This window comes from Canis aureus, chromosome 26, assembly GCF_053574225.1.
Source record: "Canis aureus isolate CA01 chromosome 26, VMU_Caureus_v.1.0, whole genome shotgun sequence".
Classification (NCBI taxonomy): domain Eukaryota; kingdom Metazoa; phylum Chordata; class Mammalia; order Carnivora; family Canidae; genus Canis; species Canis aureus.
In genome coordinates this window covers 34,684,685-34,701,543 of record NC_135636.1, presented here as the reverse complement: position 1 = coordinate 34,701,543, position 16,859 = coordinate 34,684,685, and the positions used below count along the sequence as shown (strand labels likewise).

The following is a 16,859-nucleotide window of genomic DNA, read 5'->3' as shown; positions in this document are numbered from 1 at the left end:
CTCTCTCTTTCTCTCTCTCTCTTTCTATCAAGAATAAAAATAAAATCTTAAAAAAAAAAATGAAATCACAAAGATCAATTTTCAAATCCTGTTTCCAAACATATAGCTGGGCCTCTCCGGCAGGTCATGGATAAAGTGAAGGTTTTTGTTAGGGGTGGGACAGCCATTAACCATTTACATACAACTACATAAAGATAGTCACATGGAAGGGTCAAGCCTGTCTTGCCTTGACCACCCCCAACCTTGGATTGGTTTCTGTTTTGATTTTTAGGCAGAAGGAAACATGCCTCCTGTAGCCTAGTGGCAGGGGCCAGCTCTAAGCAGAGAAGCAGAATCCACAAGACTGAATTTGCAAAACGAAAGCTTGCATGACCAGGCAAGGAAATCCTCCCTTGTCTCTTCTCTTGACCCAGGGACAGGCATCTTGTCGGAGACCATGGAGACTAGAGATCAGCAGTTACTCAAAGCAGAGTGCCCAGGTCAGTCAGGCCTGGAGAGACTGCCTTCAGGACAGACTAGTAACGGCAGATGCTTTCCCTTTAAGAGCCTCAGTTTCCTCATCTGAGCCACACAACTGATCCCAAGCACTTTGGGAGGTGGGCTCCCACCCAGCAAAGAGTACTGTTGCTGCTCTCAGGACTTCCCTTTTGAAGGAAAGTAGGTCCCCAAGCCTGGGACAGCACCCACTCTACTAGGTAAGGAGAGGACAGGGTGCCAGGAAGGGGACGAGCTCAATGGCAGGCAGCCAGTCTGCAGTCTGTGAAGGGACTGAAGACAATGACCTATGCTAGGTTCTTCTGAGGGTAGGGCTCTTCTGGTTTTAGAATCCTGTTTCTCAACCCCTCCCAGGTATCAGGCTGAGCCACAAGTGCCCACTAGTCATCCTCTTGCCCAGTGCATCAGGATAACCATGACAGGGAGATGCACAGAAGCAGCATTCCTGTAGACCAGGGGAAGTCCTGGGACAACGGGAACCCCAGGGAAGAAGAGAAAGGGGGTAGCAAGGGTGGGGCACCAAGTCTTTTCCAGGGTATCTTAAAGACTATGGTTCGTGAGAGCCAGCCAATCCTGCCCCATATCAGACTCTGACCATGGCAGGCCCTGGAAGGGTTAGAAGGGAGCCCAGTATCAAATCCAAGATTCTAAATTAGACCCACATTTCTTGGTCAGGAACCAGTATCCCAGCATCCCCTGCCCCAGTGAAGGCACCTTCCAAACAGCCCTACACAGATAGAGGTCCTCCAAACCTACTGGCCAATTAACCACCCCTCAGACAAGGAGAAGGTACAGAGAACCATGAGCACAGAGCACTGGCAAGTGGCACAGCTCCACTTCTGAGCCTCATTTCCCTCATCTGCAAAACTAGATCACCACTCTTCACCAGCCCCTTCTTCCCTGGACAACTGTGAGATCTCAGGAAGAGACAACAAGGCAGTATCACCAGAAAGAGACAAGAGGACATACTGAAAATTTGCCCCCTGCCCCCGCCCGTCCCCCACAAACGAACATAGAGCCAAAAATACCACCACCAGCACAGCAAAAAACCAGAAGTGGCACATATCACAAATTTCTGGACACGAAACATACTTTCATTGAAATATTTTTAAGAGATCATCTTCCTTTTACAAAGTATGTAAACTAATTGATGTAAACTGCAATAGAAATTACCCATACAGAAATACATGTATGTACATTTGGCAACTTAAAAAAATTTCAACTCATGGTAAACATGAAGGGTTCTTTTTGTTTGTTTTTTTAAACTAGAGAGCTTGAAAGAGCTAAGTGAATGTTACCTGGAGAGATCCCTTCCCCTCTGGAGGTTTTCATTACCCCAAATCCCGAGATATGAACCCCCAAGATCCTCTCCAGGTCTGTGTGCCCAGCCCCGCAGAGCACATTGGGAGAAGGTAGGGAAAGCCTATTCCTCCTCAAAAGGGGCCAGGTCCAATCAAGGCAATGAGCTGCAAGGACCCCAGCCCCTCAGCTCTCAGCCTACCCTACTCCCTCCAAGCCTCTACACCTGCCAGGCCTATCTTCTCATGTAAGTCTCTGTCAGGCCCAGGCCAGTGGTATACCTGGTGTTCCACCAATCTTGTCACATTGTCTAGTGCTGCCAGGTATCTAGGTCATTGGCCTGTGAGCTAGCTCCTAAAGGAAGAAACTACATTGGACTCTTCTCTTCATTCCCCAAAGCCAGATCCTGGGGAGGCCTCAAAATGTATACAGAGTGCTAAGGAATAGGAATGAACACATGAGTTAAGATTGCAGAGTTCATTATCTAACAAAGGCAGCAAAGGCCACAAATTCTCAAAGATGGTATCAGGGATGGCTTCCTGGAAGAGGTGGTACAATGGGGGCAACAAAGGCAGAGGAGCTACAACAAATATGCAAATGCAGAAGCTGGTGAGGTCTACTATGGAGACAGGAAAAAGAAGGACCAGTCGTAGTTGCGGGCGGGGGGCATGGCCTCTGAGAGCCAGGACAATCTGGAAACATTGGAAGTCCCACACGTATGTTTCTGCAGCTGGTGGGAACCATGGAAGTTAATGGAGCTTTGAGGAGCAGAAAAGGCACTGCTCCCTGAGCACCCTTGCTCTGTTTGGCTCTAAGGCAAGGCCACCAGGAGATTTAGAAGAGCAAGTCCCAGGGGTCAGGAGAGGTGTGCAAATCTTCCCCCAAATGGGGCACTTGGTTCAGTGAGTAGAGCATGTGACTCCTGATCTTGGAGTTATGAGTTTGAACCCCACACTGAGTGTATAGATTACTTAAAAATAAAATCTTAAAAAGTCTTCCCCCAAAATGCTCTCTCATCATTACCCTCTCCAAATAGCCTGGGGTAAACAGATGCACCATTCCCAGCTGCCCCACCCCTCAAGTCAGCTACCTTTCAACATCCAAAGACTACACACCCAGGGTGAGGGAGCATAAATGGAGCTGAGCCTTCTCACTCAGAGGATGCCAACTGGAGAAAGAAAGCCACATGGGGAAGTGATATTCTGTGGCCAATTCCTCGCCCCCTACCCCTGCCACCCCTACACACAGGTTCCTGCACGGTGCCCCAAGGGTAGGGCAGACACTGCACCCCAGAGCCCCCTTCAGAGGGAGCCAAAAACAAAGGGGCTCTGTCCCCAGAGTAGCTGTACCAACTAGAAGATACAGCTTTTATAGAGCCCTCAGACCTGTGAAGGGAAAGGAGGCAGTAACCCAAGGAGAAACAAGGACAGAACCTAGATACAGGTGGGAAAAGAACCTAGCACAGCTGGAAGCAGTGGCATCGGATGCGCCAGTGGTTCCTATGCTACCCGAGGCCTCTGGAAGGAATGAGAGACTCCCCAACCCACGCACACACTCCCCACTGTCCATTTCCCTCTCTGTTCTGAGACTATGACCTTCCCCCTCCCTCCCTTCCAACAGAAACAGAAGCAGCTCCCAGATCTCACCAGAGAAAGTCAAAAGTGGAGGGTGGGTAGCTACCTACCTCCATTTTACAGACAAGGTTCCTAGCAGAGAGACTTGGGGTCAGAGGGTTATGCAACAAAGAAAAGGTGAGGATGGGACTTATCTCCTTCCTATTCCTGTGTAGCAGCAGAGGAGAGAGGCCACAGCCCCTTCCCATGGTGTACACAGGGAAAATCTGGCTAAACCCTGGGAGTCCAGGGTGTACCAGGGCAGAGCTCAGCATCTCCCTCTCTGGCTGGGGTTTCCTCAGTCACTTCTCCCTCAGCACCTGACTGAGAAGAACAGCCAGGCCTGACCCAGCATCTGGGCCTTCTCCCACCTTGATAAACAGGAAAAAATCATTCAGACAGCTGGATGGAGGTCTGCAGGGTCCTCCTACATGGGACCTTGAACCTGTATATACTAACTGCTTCAGGTTACAGCTGTAAAGGATCCTTGCCAGCACATGACTCATCTAGAGTCTAGATTCTAGATGAATCTCCTCTTTGGAGCAATGAGAAAATGGAGGCTCCAAAGGGTCTTGACCCAGTCACATGGTGATTCATGGCAGAACTGGGACCCTCTGCATGGCCCCAGAGCCTTCACACTACCCAGGCAGTCTTGCCTATGACACTAGACTAATCCCACCCATTTCAGAGGTGGGAACAGCATGCCCAGGCCCCAAAGGAAGGAAGGGAAAGGAGGCCCCACCCAGAGAATGCAAAACCGGAAGAGAGTTGAGCAGTTGCCTATTATGCTTGTTCATTCATTCCATCATCTACTCAAACACATACCAGGCACCTATCTCCTTGATGTCAGGCCCTGGGTTGGGTCCTGGGTAAACAGAGATCAATAAGGCACTTGAGTTCCTGCCCTTCAGAAAAGCCCCTGGCTGGTGGAGGAAACAGATGGGGAAGTAGATAACTATGAGGTCGTGCAAAGATGGAACAACAGGGAGATGTCTGTGGTGCTGGAGCACAGAGAAAGTGAACTGCGCTCCTTGGGATTTCTCAGATTGATCTGCAGAAGGCTGGTCTGGAGGGCTGACCCACATGTCAGGCAGAGGGGATCGTGGAAGCCAAGGAATCACTGGAGTGGTTGGGCTGGGGGTGGGGGGAGGGTATTCAGCTTCATGGAAGAGGGAGAGGGACAGTGAGCCCACCCCGGCCTTTGATGCCACAGCAGGGGAAAGCTGGAGTACAGACAGGGGCTGGCCCCAGCTTTGCTGCACAGGCCTATGTAACCCCCCCAGGCAGTTCGTGGGTCAGCCCCCCAGGGCAGGGATCCTGTGCACCCTGACCTCTGCCTCCACCAAAGGCTGCTGTTGCCCAAGTATTTTCTAGATATCTTGTGTGTACCAGGGCCCCAGCTAAGGACAGGTAGAGGGCCAGTTCCTAGAAGTGTCCAGGATCTCAAAAGTCTAATGAAATGTGTGTCTCCCCACCACCAACACCCACACAATATATTTAGGGCAGGTGGGGAATAAGAACACTGAATGGAAGTCACTTTTCCATCCTCTTTCCTAACCCCGAGAGCAATCCACATGGTCAACCATACCCTCCCTCCTCCTTGAAGCTCTGCTCTTGGCTTCTCTCATGACTTCTTCTGGTTTCCCTCTTCTTCTTGGGCTTCAGGCCTATCTGCATTACATGCTGGCCTTTGTCAAGGCCGAGGCCAAGGTCCTCTCCTTTCCCAATGCTCTACCTCCTCCCAGTCAGTCGACAACGCCAACAGATTTCAGTGCCTCCTCTTAACAACCAGTACTCACCTCTAAGCTTCAGCTCCGTCAGTCCAACTGCCTACTTGACACCTCCACCTGCTCGCCTCAACAACACCTCAAAGTCAATCCCTTAAACCAAACAAACCAAACAGATTCCCTCAAACACACTCTTTAATACTCTCTCACCAAAACCCAGGCCTCCTGCCATACTTCTTGGGTCAGCTAACAGCATCACCCCCAAGTTATAAACAGGAAACTTAAGAACCATCCTTTAGCATCTCCTTTTCTCTCACCATCTCCAATCTAATCCTTGGACGAGCCCCCTACTACTGACTTTGTCATGACCATGTTTACTAAGCATTTAAATGAGTGGGAACCCTGTGTGTATTTTAAGGCTGTCTGAATGACAATCTTCTCCAAAGGAGTGTGAGCTCCTTGAGGGCAAGGGCCATGCCTGGTCAGCTTTAAGGTCCCACTCAGGGAATAGCAGGAAATGGAATACATTAGAAGATAGAAAAATCTGGGGTCTCCCTCCCCCAAGGAAACAATAGGGGCCTCTGACTGAAGATCTAAGGGACAGGGGCTAAAGTGGGAGAACAGGGAGGGGACAGTAGAGGCCTCCTCTGCAGAGCTCCTTGGGAAGCCCCAGGCCAGCCCTGGCTCCCCGCCTCTTCAGTTTCCGAGTTACCACCACCACACACCCTGCTCCATCTTAGAGGCAGGAGGTAGGAGGGAGATGGTGGAGGTGCATGGGGGTGACACCAGCCCTTAACCTCCCAGCAGAGTCAACTTTGACCAGGAGGTTGGAGACCTGCTAAGCAATGAAGGAAGTCATGAGGGCAAGGTGTGGTCACCCAGACACCCTCTTCTGCACACCCCACTAGGCCTTTCCCATTACAGAGCTGCTGGGCCCAACCACCCTTCAGCATCTGGCCACACCAGCCCAAGCCAAGGCACTTTACTTGTCCTCCTTTTGCTTCCTGGGGAGGCAAGGCCCTGTTGCTTGATGACCTCACTCCAAGGTGACTGGGAACTCACTGCCTCCCCAGGAAGCCCAGCTAGGATTCTTCGAAGCTGCCTCCCCTGTCAAGAAGAATGACTACCTTGGGACTTCTCCTTCCTGATTTTAATTTCCTAAAATTAAATTTAGAGGGTAAATTTCCATTCTACCCTCTTAAGACAGTTTCTGGCCTCACCTCCCCCAATAAGCTCCTTGTTGCCTCCCACTCTAGCCTGCAGAGCTTCATCCTTCCAGTATGGGCCAATTCTCAGGCCAGGGACCAGGACATCCTTATGGAAATGGTACAGGCACCAGGTGTTCCATTGTCATTAGAGGGGATGTTCTCTGTATTTCACTGTCAGCCTCAAGAGGCCCCGAGTAAAATCCTTGACAAAGTGACATACATTACCCTTTTTTTTTTTTTTAAGATTTTATTTATTTATTCGTGAGAGAGACAGAGGCGGAGACACAGGCAGAGGGAGAAGCAGGCCCCCCAGGAGGAGCCTGATGTGGGACTTGATCCCAGCTCTCAGGATCAAGCCCTGAGCCAAAAGCAGACACCCAACCACTAAGCCACCCAGGCGTCCCTACATTTCCCTTTCTAACCTCCTTGGTAGATGTGCTCAGTGTTTCTTTCTTTCTTTCTTTTTTCTTTTTTTTTTTTTTTGTGTGTGTGTGTGTGTGTGTGCTCAGTGTTTCTAAGGCTGCTTTGGGTAGAGTAACTAGGGTAGAAAGAGAAGAGCTGCCTCCTAACAGGGGAGGGCCATCAGGTGGAATGGGGGTAAGAGGTCTCCAGAGCCCCTGCGCCCCAGCTGACTTCCTGCCCCCAGCAGGCTGAAAAGCCTTTGGGACCTGTGGCCACCTCCTCTTCTCCTTCCCATAGTCACTCTATGAACTCGGCCCGCATTCCTGGGGCCTTGAGGCTGAAGTCACTCAGTCCCATGGGGTTAGAATTCACCCACCACACACCCATAGCTTAACAGCCAAAGGCCCAGTGTGGTCAATGCCCTACTCCCGCCAAGGACAAGGCTAAACCAAGGACACTGTGACCTGGAGGCATCCCTTAAACGAGTACTTCCCTCAGGACATTTCAGCTCAGCCATATCCCCAGGTGTCCAAGAAAACAGGAAGCTAACCCCAAAGTGAACAGCCCACCCCTACTGAGTTAGAATTAGATCTCACACAAACAAGTGGTCAAACTTGCTGTGGCCCAGCCCCTCACCAATCTCATCAGTGTTCACTGCCAGGGCTTGGAGCTTCCGTCAGACCACCCACTCTTCACCATGCCCACGCCTTGCTCCCAGGCACCTCACAGCCTTTGTACAGATTCTCTAACCAATGCTGGCTTGCCAGGCAGCAGGAGGAGGGACGCCACAAGGGCAGGATGGGCTGCGACAGAGAGGAAGCTGATTGTGTCTGGACCCTTAGGTTCTACAGTACTTCAGGCACAGCTGTCTCCTGCTGGCTCCCGGCTTTCATGGTTTTCTGCATGTTCTAGATTGCAAGCCTCCCAGGATCAAAGATCAAACCACCTCCTTTTCTACCTTGCTAACCCCAGGCTCCTCTGTGCCAGGCAGGGGCTCAGAAATGGAGATGCCAGTCTTCTGCAAGAGAAAGCCCCGCCCATTTATTCTGCATCCTGAGTCCTGCTGAAGCCAGGGCCACCCGCCAACACCGGGAAGGGCCCGGAAGGAAGCAGCAGAGCCTATACACAAAGCCTACATGTGGCTATAAAAAGGAGCCCTCCCTGCTTCCCCCAGGATGGGCCCGGTTCCTAGGAGGTGATGAGTGGGGGAGAGAGCTAGTACTTGTGCCTGGGCATACAGCCACTGCAGCCTCTTAAAGGCTAGCCAAGCACCACCTCGAAAGGAACTAGTGTTACAAGGAGAGGAGGGAGAATGTTAAGAACTAAGTGAGGATAGCAAGCAGAGACTCTCAGAGCCCCATCTCCTGGGACCACAGACTCCCCAAAGCAACCACGTCCCCAATGCCTCTTCCCTCAACTCCAGAGTATCCACAGAAGGCCCCCTCTCCCATAGTTCTCTACCTCTCCTGAGGCTCCCTGTGAAGACAGCAGCATTATCTAGCCAAAGAGCTCTAAGAATGCTGTGAGGAGGCAATGAGAGGCTCTACCTCAGGGGTGACAGCAAGAGAGCTGTGACTGTCACAAAGTAGGCTCAGGAGCAGCTCAAGGTGGGGCACAGCAGGGAGATGACAATTAGGCAGAGGCACAGCTAGCATACCTCAAGCCTAAACACAAAGGTACCTATTGCAGAGAGCCCAGACACGAAGGCAGCAGTCTATCTGCCACAATAGCATAGCCACCCACGCCACTGCCCACACCAAGCCATGGAAATGAAGGTCTCCCCAGCCTCTGTTGTCCGAAGCCCTCTCCAGCCTAGTTTGTCGAGTGTTTAGGCCCTGCACCAGGAGTCTGACTCAGAGCCACTAAGGCCATTCTCTAGGAATAAGTGGAGTGGCTTGTCATGGTCACACACATGTAGTATAAGTGAAAAATGAGCCTCAGCTGTTGTCTGCAACTGAGAGATCTGGGGTTGCTCATTATCAGAGCACATCCTCACCTCTCCTGACAGAACAGCTTCTGGTTGGTTTTCTCCATGGCACTCTCCAGGCCCTGTAAATACTTTTTCTGTCTGGCTGCTGCTGTCTTTTCTGGCTATACCTATCTTAATCTTTATATTTATTACTGGACTCTGTGGTGCCTGGCATGTCAACAAATGCCAGAGTCCAAAGCCAGGGAAGCACAGCGGTGTCTAGTCTGTTCAGTGTGCCACAAAAGACCCAAGAAGGTTGGGGTTTGGGAGTTCTTTATTGTTTCAAGGAAAGAGTAGTTACAGTGATAAAGCACACCGGGGCACAGGCCTACTACCACTTGAACAAGCCAGAGGTTGCAGTTCTCATGTCCAGCTTACCAGGCCCAACACACAGAAGCACACCCACAGTAAATACAGGCAAATGAAGCAACACGATGGATGAATGTATGCACTTGAACTTGTCATCAAGGATCCTGGAGAGGCCCTTCTCAGAGTACCATGAGCATGGCGCCCCAGGTCTCCAGGTCCCTGCAGAGGCTCAGGTGCAGTCATCATCATGAGCAGTAACAAGTCAGAGCAGGGCTCTTCTGTCCCCCTACCTCAGATCACCTGCTGCCTTCACCCCCAGCAAGAGTGTGGGAAAGCTTCTTGATGGGAGTGTCAGGTAAGATGAAGGCAGCAGATAACCTAGAGGCAGAGTCTAGGTCCAGTTTGTCCACAGACAGAAGCCTGGGCTAGTCAAACAGCACACTGGGCCAGAAGGCAGAGTGGAGATCAGATCACTCTGTCCACATAAAAAAAACATGCTGGTCCTATCTTCTTGTCATTTTCTCAAGAGTAGAAAAATAACCCAAATATTGTAGTGGGAATCAGAGATCCTAGGCTCTGATCCCAGCATTGCCATAAACTTGTGCGACCTTACCCGGGGGAGCCTTGGTTTCTCATCTGTAAGAGACGGCTAACCATTTTTGCCCTCCCTTGATTCATGGAGCTGTGGCAGCACTCAACACCACAGATGAGAATATGTTCCATGAACTCTACTGCACTAGGAAAAATATCGGATTTTCCTCATGCCCCAGCCCTCTGTGCACAGACTCGGAGGGAACAAAGAAAACAAGCAGGAAACAGACTTCTAGCCCAGACTGTCAGAAGAGCCACCAGTGGCCACACCTGGTGGTGCAAAGAACTGGAGTTCTGGGGACGCCTGGGTGGCTCAGTGATTGAGCATCTGCCTTTGGCCTGGGTCATGATCTGGGGTCCTGGGATCGAGTCCTGCACCGGGCTCCCCACGGGGAGCCTGCTTCTCCCTCTGCCTGTGTCTCTGCCTCTCTTTCTCTCTGTATCTCATGAAAAAATAAATAAAATATTTTAAAAAAAGAAGGAAAAAAAAAAAAAAAACTGGAGTTCTGTAGTTAGCTAAGGTGAAAGCAAAGTAAACAAATACTTATTAACTGCCCATGAGTGCGAAATGCTGTGCAGAGAGCACTTTCATATGAAATCTCTTACTGTCCTATACGACCTCATTTCACTATTTTAATATACAGCTCTGTGAGGAAGAAATTACTTTTATAGCTGAAAATCAGTTCCAGATAGGTTAAAGTTACTCATCCAACGTCCCAAGAAGAGCTGAGACTCGAACCCAAATCTGACCCTCGCCACAAATTTTCAGTCATATGGAGCCCAATTACCAACAGCTGCTTGAGGCCACTCATCACCTTGGCTCTGCCTAGTCTTATCATCTGTTACCATATTGCTCTGAGTTCCCTCCAGGGAAGCACGGGGACCATGCTTCTCTGAACAAAGCATTCTGCACGGAGCACCAGCACATTCCCCTCCTCCTCTCTCATCCTCATTTCTCCCCAGACTCTCCTCCGAGTCCCCACCGACTTCTCCAGTTCTAAGGGAGTAGAGACCGGGAGGAAAAGTCTCCCATCCCCTCCTATCAGGCGTTTGCAACATTAGGTAGGTCTCACTTCCTCCAACTTATCCATCTCTGACCTCTTTGAAACCACATCAGAGGAAAGATTACAGAATGGGAAGAGGTGCCATGAGTTAATGAAGAGTGATACAAACAGTGACAGGAGAGGCAGAGACTGGTCTTATCATACTGAGGTGATGGCATTAAAGCATGTCCTAGAAGAGAGGGGTCTTTAACCAATGTGCTCAGATAGCATTTATCAGGGCAAGACACGGGGAAATAGGCCAATATGATACCATAGCGGCTGCTTTCAGCCAGCTGCTGTGTCACCTTGAAAAGTCAGCAGCTGGAACGAGCCCCCTGACAACAGCGGGTCTGCTGAGAGCTTGGAGTGAGAAAGTGGGTGGGCCTCTTCATCTCCCAATCAAAGGCTTGGTGGCCAGGCTCCAGCCCCTCAATGTGACAGGTACATGGGCTCCCTTCACTACTGGGTCCTCCTGGGGAACTTAATCTTCATCCTCCTCTGTCAGAGCTCCCAACACACCATACTCCATGTGAAGCACTCTATGAAGATTTTCCTCAATCTTCAAAAAACCCTTATGAGACAAACTGTTACTATACCCCCTTTTTGTAGACAAAGAGCTCAGAGAGAAAATCACACACTCAAGATCACAAAGCAAGTTAAGTGGCACAACCTACTCAGTCTGAGTTCAGAACCCAAATGCTAAACTACTGTGCTCCACTGGCTCATCTCTCAGGACCCACCCTCCACCTCTGCTGCATCCCTGCCCTGCCTGAGAGGAAGTCTTGCCCCTGCTCATCAGCTCTCTCCTGCAAACTGCAGTGGCTTTACTGGTTTCCCTCACCCTCTCCCAGATAAAATGCAAGACAGCCCTCCTTGAGCCTCTGCTGACAGAATAGAGTATAACCCAAGAGCATGGCACCCTGTGGCCTTCCCTAAACTGCTCCCAACGAGCCCCAGCCTTACCTCTACCGCACTAAATACATACCTGAACCTGCACAGGGATCCCCCATGTTCAACCTGGGCACAGGCAAGTTCCTCAATCAGTCAAGGAACAGCTCACAAGTCACCCCGCAATTCCCCCCGCGCCCCCCAGCAGCTCTGAAGCCTGACCTGGCTCTCTCCTCTCAACCACAGCTCACTAAGACAGCTCACTACTATGCACTCACAGGGCTCTTGGTATAGACCTTTATTATGGTACATACCACACACATGGTTATAATTATATGTTCCCAATTCTGTCTCTTCCAAGAATGTGGGAGTTCCTCAAGGGCACAGTCCATGTCTTATTCACCTTTAGTGCCTAGCACTGGGCAAATAGGGGTGTTCAAACAGTATTTATGGAACAAATAAATGCCCCTCATTTCAAGAAACTACACAAAACAAGGTTAGTGGCCAAGATCTCTGGCCAGTATACACACATACACAGACACACAAACACACACACATTGTCTTGAACCCAAGTCAGACTGACTCTAGGCACAAATCTCCAGTTACTGTGGGTCAATTACCTACACTGCTCACAGCCATTCTTTATCCTTGGCTCTGCCTAGAGTCTGGTCACCTGTTACTATACTGTTCTCAAGGACACCACCCCACCCCGCCCCCTGCAGAGGAAAGCATGGGCACCATGCTTCCCTGAACAAAGCACTCCACAAGGTATGCAAGAACATTCCCCTCCTCCAATGCACCCCCACTTCTCTGGGACTCTCCTCAGCTGGAGGTGTGTGTGTGTGTGTGTGTGTGTGGTGGGGGGGCAACATTGGGTGTGCTCAGCTTCTCCAGTCATCTGTGCAACAGGCTCCTTTCGCAGGTTCACAGGAAAGAGTGCCCCAGCTGGAGGGGGTGCACTGGCAGAGCTGGTCTGGAAACCCACACACTGGAGCAAGGCTTGGGTGTTGAGGAAACACTAGGAGGTCTGACTTCCCCTGGAAAAACTATAGTCAGACAGGAAACACACAGGCAGGGATGGCTAGCTTTGCAGATCCGGACACGTGTTTTTGCCCCTTTCCCACTGGGAGCAATCAGCCAGTACAAAGAAAACCCCTGCGACACCCGCCTGCCTGCCTCAGGGACCTCAGGCCCAGGCGGCAGAGCAGGCTTCACAATCTGTCTCCTCACCAGCCTGACAGCCACAGAGGTCAAGCCCCAGACAACTGGCCCCAACATCACCTTCTGAGCCTGACTGCCTTGTCTGGGCAATTTGCGCTCTTCTGCCACCAGTACCTCCCCACCCCATCAAAGGTACGACTAGGAATTATTGTCTGTTTTAGTTTCCTTGAGGGGAAGGACCTGGTTTTCATTCACCACCTAAGGGGGCCCAGCATCTAGAAGAGTAGGGAAGGATCAAAGAGGAAAGTGTGAGCCTTCAAAAGTCCTCAGTGATGAGCATGGCTGTCACTCAGAGCCCTCCATGGAGCCTCCACCTAGGCCATGATGCCCACAATGACTTTTGACTGAATCTACTCACCCCAGAAAGGCATCAGAAGGAAAAGTGTAGAGCCAGAACCTAGAGAGGCTAAGGGTCTATAATGCAGGTCCAGGCACAAAAATTTCTCCTTAGAGGAGCAACAGAGACAACTAGGCATGTGGCCTGAGGCCCAGGGGCAGCACAACCCTGGAGCTGAGAGTCCTCTTGGGATGGCCAGTCAATGACTGGGGAGCTGGGTCCAGTTGAGGCTGTCACATACTGGTACTATGATCCCATGGCAGACACAGCCCCCTACCTCCAGGACCCTTGTGAAGATTAGCCAAGAAAATATGCCGAAAAGTCTCTGTAGCAGTGAACAGGAAGTAATTGCTTTGTATTCACTTAAGTCAGTATCTGCAACATAAAAAGCCAAACATCAACCTGGTTCCTGTCACATCACCAGGACAACTGGTACCAAAGCACTTCCCCACCCCTCTTTTAAGCCAAACTACCATCCTAGAAATCAGCAAGTGCCAGCCCCACTTCACAAGCGATAAAGTGAGAAGGGATGGGGTTAGGTCAGAATGAGGTCTGACACGTTGAGTGCTGCGCATTTCCTTGAACCACAGCATCCCTCCTGCAGGTCCACAGTGCCTCTCTCTCCTTGGCCAGACTACAAGCACTACATGGAACCCTGGCAGAGTCAGCAGGAAAAGGCCAGATGGTAGGGGACACAGCTGGCAGCCCAACCTTCCTCAGAGCCTGTGGGGGGGTAGGGTAGGGGGGCTGCAAGGATCAGAAGTCACCAACAAAGTATACCACGAATGGGCAGAAGTGGGGGAGCTTCAGTGAGAAGCTCCATTTACAATGTGTGAACCCTACACAAGCATCTACTAGCATTTTTACTCAGACTCCTTCAACCTGGGCCTCCAAAATCAAAGGGCCAAGGCTCCTATATTCTTTGCCTACACTTGCAGCTGATGAGATCACTGAATCTGTATTTCTCTAGCTGACCTACCCTGGGAGCTGGGGGCCATAGGATCCCCTGCATTCCTGTCACCAACCCCCAAAGACCTGAGACACCACGGACTAGGCTCACTCTTCCCCACATCCCTCTGTTCAGGCCCCAACTTACAAATAAGTCAAGTCACACCCGAGAGTCAGATGTGCAAATCTCTCTAGATTTACTCCATGATTTTACTGTCATGTACTATTCTACGTATGATAGGTGGGTGGGTGAGGAGAGGAGTTAAAGCAAAACAAAACCATTTCCTCCCTTTAAGTGAAATGTGAACTTGGTTCCCATCCTCCTCCCTCCCTATACCCTCATGCTCTCCTACAGCCATAGTCCACCTCCCTCAACATTCATAGTCCAGGATGGAGGAGGGCAGTCACACTCTTTTACTTCTATTGTTATTATTAAAAACAGCTCACACTTATTAAACATTTACAATGTATCAAGCACTGTGCTACATGTTTTACACCAATTCTCATTTAATCTCCAGAGCAACCATATATAGCATATATTTTACCATTCCTACTCTATAGATAAGGAAACTAAGCTCAGAGAAAATAAGTAACTAGCTAGATAAGCAAGTGGCCCACAACTAATCAATGGGCTTCAAATCCAGCCTTGTCTTCAACCACAGAGCTGCACGTACTGCCTGCTGATCACATGCATGGTTTGAAGTGCAGTCTGTTACCCAGGAAATCTCTACTGGGGAACCTCTGGTCAGTGCCACCAACTGAGCAGAGCATAGGGAGCACTATAAAAGCAAGGAAGAGGCTGTGCCTGGAAGTCTTGATGCCTGGGTGAAGTCCCCAGGACTATCTATCTGGCTCTCTGCAGTGTCTATCATTCCACAATTTTGGAATCCAGTCTCTCGAATCACTAAAATCTTCTCTCCATAGCTGGCAGGGCTGATGGAGGCACAGCGGAAGGCAGTTGCCATTTCTGAGTTCAGCAGCTGTATCAGATCTGGAGTTTGTAGTTGAGGGTGGCTGCTTCACCACAAGACTTTCCTTCCTCCCAATCTCCTCACCCATCTACACACATGTACACGATACCCAAGGTCTGTAGGGCCTTCCCATGGGGGTGTCACTTCCTGACGCCCCTCCTCCACATGGACCTAGTTCTGAGTCTCTGGGGGGAGTCCTTGCAGGAAGCAACCCACAACCTAGGGTTGCAGACACACTACCTCTCACACTTGAAGGTGGGGGAATGGAGGGCAGAGCTGGGTGCCCACCCGGCCACAGCACAGGGATGCATTAAGTGTAGTAACACTGAAAGGATCTGGGCTTTTTCAAAATCCCCAATTCCCTCCTCCTGAGATCTGTCCCAAAGCAGCCAAGTTCAGGCCTGAGAAGGCCAAGCAGCAGGAAACCAAAGGTAGCCGCTCCCAGCTCCCCGTGGCCACGCAGCACAGGACGCAGGACACAAAGGGCTAGACCCAAAATTGGCTGCACACTCTCGAAAGTACCTGACTCTAAGGCACGGAGGGTGGCCTTTCTGGGCCACGCTCTTGAGGATGTGCTTCCAAGGGTAAGAGAAGCCTGGCCTCTTTACCAAGAGTCCGGGTCCTGGCTTTGAGTGTCGGCCCACCCACGCAGACCTCTAAAATTCAGCTTCGAGACAAAAGCAGCAGCGGGAAAAAGCAGCCGCTGCCTTCCCTCAGGCTTTTCCAAACCAAACAAGACCACCTTGCACCCTCTCCGAGAGGGAGAGAGAGAGGAGGGGGGGGGGGCAGGCCCGGCTCTGACCCAAAGCCAGCCCTACCCCAACATCTGCCTAAATTCTACTCAGGGAACCCAAAGGTTCCTTTGCAAATGGAGCCCAGCCCGGGGGGCCCAGAAAGTTTCACCACGACTACTCTTCTGGGGAAAAAAGGTGGTGGGCGATGACCGTCCGGCCTGGCCCCCGATTCTGGGGCCGGGTGGGCTGCCGCCGCCTGGGCTTCCCTCGCCCCAGTCACCAGCACTGCCGGGGGGGGGGGGGGCACCCCCGACGCCTGCCCCGCCGGCCCCAACCCGCTGGGATTCTTAGGCCTCCGGGCGCAGCGCCTGGAGCACCCCCCGGGCTGGGGGAGGGGGTGTCCTGTCAGGTGACGGAGGACCACCGGGGCCGGGGCGGGGGCGGGGGCGGGGCCCGGAGGCTGCGGGGGAGGGCCCCAAAGTTCACCCAAGTCACTCCAGAGGCGGCGGGGCGCGCGGGAGCGGGAGCGGGAGCGGGAGCGGACTCGCGCGGGCCCCAGGGCGCGGGCGCACTTACTGGCCCCCTCGATCTTGTCGGCGCCACGGCTCCACGTGATCTGCCGCGTCTCCAGCTTGACCTGGAAGGTCTTCCGCTCCGGCCGCTGCGACTTCTTGGAGTAGAACAAAGTCATGACGGTGCCCACCTCGAGGCTGCGGCAGAGGTGCAGCACCTCGGCGTCCGAGGGCGCGCCGGGCCCGCAGCCGTTGGCGCAGGGGGAAGCGGCGCCCGCCATGGCTCCGGCGCTGGGGGCGGAGGCCCGGCCGGCGGGAGCAGGCGGCGGCGGCGGCGGCGGCGGCGGCGGCTGAGGCGGCTGAGGCGGCTGAGGCGGCCCGCGAGCGGGCCCGGCGGCGGCTCCTGCGGGCGGAGACGGGGCGGGGCCTGAGGCGGGGGGCGGGGCGGCTCCTCAGGCCCCGCCCCGGCCCGCGCGCCGGGAACAAAGGCGCCCGCGCGCCCGTGGAGAGGACCCCCGCCCGCCTCCCGCCGCGCCTGCGCCCCGCGACCCCCGGACAGGCCCAGGCAGGGACGCTCCCGCCGCTCGCGCTC

General features: G+C 52.3%; 1 protein-coding gene across 4 annotated transcripts in view; it reads right to left on the bottom strand.

Annotated features, from left to right (window-relative positions):
- Positions 1–16,576, bottom strand: part of PLCG1 (phospholipase C gamma 1) — a 36,269-nt gene extending 19,693 nt beyond the window's left edge. The window contains exon 1 of one of the 4 annotated variants that reach the window (XM_077873169.1): positions 16,332–16,576. In XM_077873169.1, coding sequence (XP_077729295.1) covers positions 16,332–16,548 — 217 coding nt within the window. In that variant the 5' untranslated portion in view covers positions 16,549–16,576. The remainder of the gene's footprint in view (positions 1–16,331) is intronic. The other 3 variants (XM_077873168.1, XM_077873170.1, XM_077873171.1) reach the window with 3 other exon arrangements.
- Between the last annotated feature and the right edge of the window lie 283 nt (positions 16,577–16,859).